This window comes from Alosa sapidissima, chromosome 1, assembly GCF_018492685.1.
Source record: "Alosa sapidissima isolate fAloSap1 chromosome 1, fAloSap1.pri, whole genome shotgun sequence".
NCBI lineage: Eukaryota > Metazoa > Chordata > Actinopteri > Clupeiformes > Clupeidae > Alosa > Alosa sapidissima.
The window spans coordinates 27608190-27613808 of NC_055957.1; the positions used below are offsets into that span (position 1 = coordinate 27608190).

The window sequence follows — 5619 nt, forward strand, 5'->3', positions numbered from 1 at the left end:
GGCACAGGAGGACTGCCACCAGGAGGTGTCTGCTCATCTTCTCCGCTCGGCTTCAGCAGCGACCCCCCGCAGACTGACTCACGTCCTGGCAGCAGAGGCCACCTCACCGCGGCTCAGTGCTAGATTCTCTCCTTCACCGGATCCTCTGCTTCAGCAAATCGCTTAATTCCCCTCCAACTCACAGGATCTGAAAAAAAAAACAGGTAAACAGGTAGTTCAAAATAAACAACAACAACAAATGCTGTCGAGGTAATGCATGACCAATGCTTTTTGCTGCTGCAGTCCCTGGTATATCCAGGACATTTGTCCATATGACATGTGTTTGGTAGTGAGGTCTGTGTGGGTGGACAGTTTGTCCCTCTGACAGCGAAAGTTTATGCGCTAGGGGCCTGAGAGAAGCCAGAACCCCTGCGTGCGCACTGCCCAAACAAAACCTCAGAGTGGGTGAAAACATCATGGAGGGCACTCTTACCGCTGGCTCCTGAGGATGTCTGCTCGCCAGCATGTGCTAATATTCACCCCATCTGCATTCTTACACACACACACACAAATGAATGTTCACACATGCATGCACGCAAAAACACAGACAGACAAAGATACACACACACACACACAGAGACACACAGATACACTTATACCAACACACTTTTGCACATTACTGTATAAGCACACAAGGTTCACAGAAACAAGAGGGAAACACACGCACACTGTCTGAGCTTCGTAGTCCTCTCATGAGATTATATTTACAGATAGCAGCTGTCTGTTTTGTTGTGCTGGGTGTTTGACATTGCGTTAATTTTTTCATTCTATGCTTAAGTGCTATTTCCATCAGTCTCATCAATGGAACATGTGATTTGATTCGATCAGAGGCTGTTTGAATCGTTTAGGGGGCGCACAAATGCCAGAATGTGACAGGCTGCACAGACAGGAAGGCTTGGTGTTTATGAGAAAGAAACGTGTGACTCATTGCGACAAAAAAATTAGACCTTTTTTCATTCTCTCTCACGCTCTTGCACAGGCTACATTCTGTCTCAATGCAGAGGCCAGCCCTGAGCTACTGTGAATGATTTGTATGGTACTCCTACATTTTTTTCTGATAGTCCCTAAAGCACACACACACACACACACACACACACACACACACACACACACACACACACACACACACACACGCAAGCAAGCATACACTCACATATCCATCTCTAGCTTCTAGTAGCGAATCCAATTACTTCTGAACCAGCTTGCGGATGGTTTATTAAATAATAACAGACCATACACAGAGAGAAAAAGAGAGAGAGAGAGAGAGAGAGAGAGAGAGAGAGAGAGAGAGAGAGAGAGAGAGAGAGAGAGAGAGAGAGAGAGATGGGGTATAGTGTCCAGGAAGGATGTTGCCAGATTTACCAGGAAATAAACCCACAAGAGGAACCACGCAAGCTTCTTACTTTTATTCATCTTTTTATTTCAGCTGAGGTGTTCAGTCTCAACTCCATACGAGGGAAATGTTCTATATTTTAAAGAGAGCTGTGCCTCTAATTGGGGACACAGAACAATACAACTGAACCATTTATCTGACATCACTGCTGGCTCTGGTTCTGGGACAGACTTGTGTGTGGATCAACACCAAAGTTGGTCAATCTTTGGACCTTCATCCCAGCCATCAACTCAAGATGCCGGCTAGAGGGAGACTGACAAAACAGACGACGTGGCCACATTCTTGTAGGTTGATCGAAAACAAGCTGTTTTGATGTGTGGTATTTTTAAACCTCCTTAGACCATTGATAGTTTCATGCAGGGCAAGCACATCTTCTGTCTTCTAAGCTCTATATTGCTGGGAAGACTTTCAAAAAAAGGTGCCACTCCAATTAAAGGCCATGTCTGATGAAGACTTAAAGCAGCCGCTTGTACCAAAAATAAATTCAGTTCCTATGGTAAATTTTACTGTGGTAATCAAACACACACAAACAACACAGTGCAGAAGCACATCAGAAATAGCCCAAGTCTTTTTGGGAAATGGCCCATATATATCAGAAAAGCATTCTTTTTTTTAACCCTGCCTCTTTTGCTATTCCACAATGTATGGGACAGAAACAACAGCTCCAACCAAATCTCTAATCCAAGGTCATTCGTGTCATATAACAATCTTACTATATATTCCTCAAACAAAAGAAACCCTAGCAATGCTCTTTCAGCTTCTTCTTGACCAAAAGAGAGAGGGGCGATTTCATTCTTGAATAATTTTTAATGCAGGAGAAGGGTAGTTCTCTGGTGACTCATTCAGCACTAAGGCCACCAAGCATTGAGGTAGATATGAAAAAAGTCTACAGCACCCTTATATTACCGTCTGTGTACTAGGGCTATTGTGCATAGCTTGATATGAGAAAAGATAAAAAGGTCGTGAATTGTACATGAATATCAGATGGAAAAATAATTACAGGACGCATGCAAACAGACAACGCCTAGTCATGTCATTCACTATTTTCTGACGGGCAGTTTAAAATGTTTCTCACTTAAACAAATGAGAATGATTTGTATCGTTTCAGACCCAAATGCTCAATTTGCATATTAAGCAAACCGCCAATAACACACAACCTGGATGTGACAGACTGGGTGTGACAAACTACATTGTAGCCTAGATGTAAGTGTTTCATTCATTATGAACAAAAACAAATGAGCAAACAAACAGTCAGGGTCCAAGAATCTAATTAGCAATTAATTGAACATTTACAATTAACTTCTGAGGCATTGCAAGCTAATTAATCACCGCATTTGGTCCTTTTAGTGTTAGGCTACGACATGTCTTTGACAGGTGAAAAAACAAATAAACAATGCATACAGTAAGATAAACGATCCTAGAAACACTGCAACATTGCATTGCCTATATGTCTCGACAAGGCACTGCGTGCAGGGCACGATTGCTGTCTGTTTGTGTCAGCTAAATGAATCCTTTTGGCACATTTCGCAGTAGGCTACATCACGTTACCTTCATGGTACCCAGGAGCGTTTAATCAGTTTTTGAGCACTAACAGGAACATCAACTGTTACCTAAGCACTCCCAAGAGATGGGGTGCCAACGCCACATACCGCAAAACCCGAATGCGCCGTTCACATACTTCGCCCTCTCCTCCGCGTTACAAGCCCTATTAATAGCGCCTTTTTTTTACAGAGACTCTTCCGTCTGCTGTTTTTTAATTCCCATAAATAATTGAAGCATTCCAGGGAGAGAATTCAACCAGTAAGTATGAGAATAATCAACCGCCACACAGAAGTCCTAGAAGATCCATACTTTAACAATGCACACCAATACATTTCAATGTTAGCGCTGAGAATGGCTAAATGCAGATTTCTATTCAACGCGATGAAGCAAATGAAGTGTAGGAGAAACGGCGTGTACTCCTGGCTGTTATCGTGACTCCAAATAACCAACAGTAAACAGCATGTTTTAAGATAATAGGTCTTACCATTACCGCTGTAATTCTCCTATGGGATGACTACTCAGCGTATCCAGCGTGTCCAAGTCTCGGTCCCACTACCCTCTCTGGTAAGACGCAGGTCGATAATATCGCCTTGTGTTGTGCGGCTACTGCAGAGCGTTCTCTCCACTGCCCGCTCTCCGCTACGGGGGTGTGCAAGTAGCGCCGAACAATGTCTGAACGCTCAATATAGCTTAATAGGCTACGAGAAACTCGCACTCTAGCAATGCATATCAGCGTAACGGAGATGGCAGAATTGGAATGATAACATTTCATGCATTTGCGGCGTGAAGTGCAATCCGAGATGGGTTGATAGCCTATTGTCCTTATTCTCCGGGGTCCTGTTTGTACGGGGTCGAAAAATAAACAAAAAATATCTGTCGTGTAGCCTCAAGCGCTCGGTAATGATATCATTCAGGTTATTGAAACGCACCTCACTGCTCAGACCAGTCGCTCCAGGAGCACATCGACAGCCAATGAAAACGCTTCATTGCACAATCACGCATTGCTCTGGGAGATGGAGCGGTGCACTCTGCGGGTCTATTTCCATTGGAATTATCTGGATTTTGAATTTACTGACTCGAAAGATAAAATGAGTTTACTTAAAAGTTTGTGCGAGTAGTTACATCTGTGGCATTCAACTAAGCATTGGTTTTTGGAACCTGTTTTGAACAGAAACACGTTTTCACACAAGTTGCCTAACATTATGTGGTATGATATGAGCATGGGCCTACATTCTGAATCATAAAACACACAGGTCTGTCTGCATTATGTCATCAGATTGCTTGTCTATACTGGAGCTCAATATTAGGACTCAAGTATGGACAGGGAACTAAGGCCTAAAATAAGCACACAAACTATAAAATCAATAGAGCCATTGGCAAGCAGTGAGAGTGAGTCTGAATATGTTAAGTGATGAGAGTAAGTCTAAATTATGTTAAGTGATGCTGATGTCTGTCAGACATACGAGATAAAGAATGCTTTCAAATTTAAAAAGCCTTCCACAATATAGTTCTCTAGTCACATAATATGATTTTAGTTTACTGAACAAGAAAGCCAATTCTGGTAGACTGTGGAATTTGACCAAAGATCTGAAACATTTTGGGATTTATTTTTTACAGTATTCTATAATTTAGCAACATAAAGGTTCTTGTTGCGTGTGTGGAGAAATAGCTCTTCGTGTAGGCTGCACAGGCTACTGATAGACCGCACTGACAGAACAGTGGACATCTTAGCTTTTATCTCCTGTGGAGCTATTTATATCTCAATCATCAGTTGGTAAAATATCTTTATATAATGGCCTGTTGAACAGTTTCCATGGCAAAAATCTGTGTTCAGTCTTGCACATCACTGCTGACAATTTGCTCTACTTTTCTTAATAAAGAAGTAGATGAGGACATATATATAAAAAAAGCCCTTCTAATATTAGAGGCTGCTTCTTGCCCTGCTGGAGGAGTGATCGAGTTTAGTTAGTGTTAGTACAACCTGCCGTAGCCTACACAGAGTATCGTGTGATGCGAGTGGAGCTGGAGATGCAGGGACAGCGTGTCGGGAGACGTGGCCTTGTTGGCGTTCATCTTTCTCCTCTCCAGCTCCTTCGTGTGAAAAGTGCTCTCCGGCTCGATTGAGACATCCCACAGAGCCCCCCCCCCATCCCCCACTCCACTTTGCCTCAATTAGGCCCCTGTGCATCCACATCGCCATGGTGATTCTGTCGCTGACGCAGAGTGGATGGAAGCTCGAAGTCGTTTGAGTGTTGAAGCAACTCACGAATCCTCCGACCCCATACACATACAGTATTCTTCTCAGAGGGCTCCCCAGCCCTGTACTGTCATTAGAAACAGCTTGTAGGCTTTAGAATTGATCACTGAAGTTTCAAGGGGTTTGCAAAGTTTCTGCTAAAGAAGCCACGAAGACATAAAGCGTGCACCTGGCTGTGCCTGGCTTATTTTTGGCACATTATTGTTTGCCTCTGACATCTTCTGATCAATATCTTCATTGAACATTTATATATAGCTTTGACTGTTTATCTTCAAAAAACACAACCAAATGGCCCATTTCAGTGGTTTAGCAAGCCCACCCTGAGCAGTTAGCGTTAGAGCTGGATCGGCACCAGCTCAGACCTACATTCATTCAGGCCATCAGCATG

At 43.1% G+C, this 5619-nt stretch overlaps 1 protein-coding gene across 6 annotated transcripts in view; it reads right to left on the reverse strand.

Moving 5' to 3' along the window:
* Positions 1–3914, reverse strand: part of adcyap1r1a (adenylate cyclase activating polypeptide 1a (pituitary) receptor type I) — a 29778-nt gene extending 25864 nt beyond the window's left edge. For 2 of the 6 annotated variants that reach the window (XM_042106309.1, XM_042106299.1), the window contains exons 1-2: positions 3459–3914; positions 1–187 (exon numbers count right to left, since the gene is read on the reverse strand). The exon at positions 1–187 is cut by the window's left edge and continues 5 nt beyond it. In XM_042106309.1, coding sequence (XP_041962243.1) covers positions 1–37 — 37 coding nt within the window. In that variant the 5' untranslated portion in view covers positions 38–187; positions 3459–3914. The remainder of the gene's footprint in view (positions 188–3458) is intronic. The other 4 variants (XM_042106326.1, XM_042106318.1, XM_042106335.1 and 1 more) reach the window with 3 other exon arrangements.
* Positions 3915–5619: the final 1705 nt, after the last annotated feature.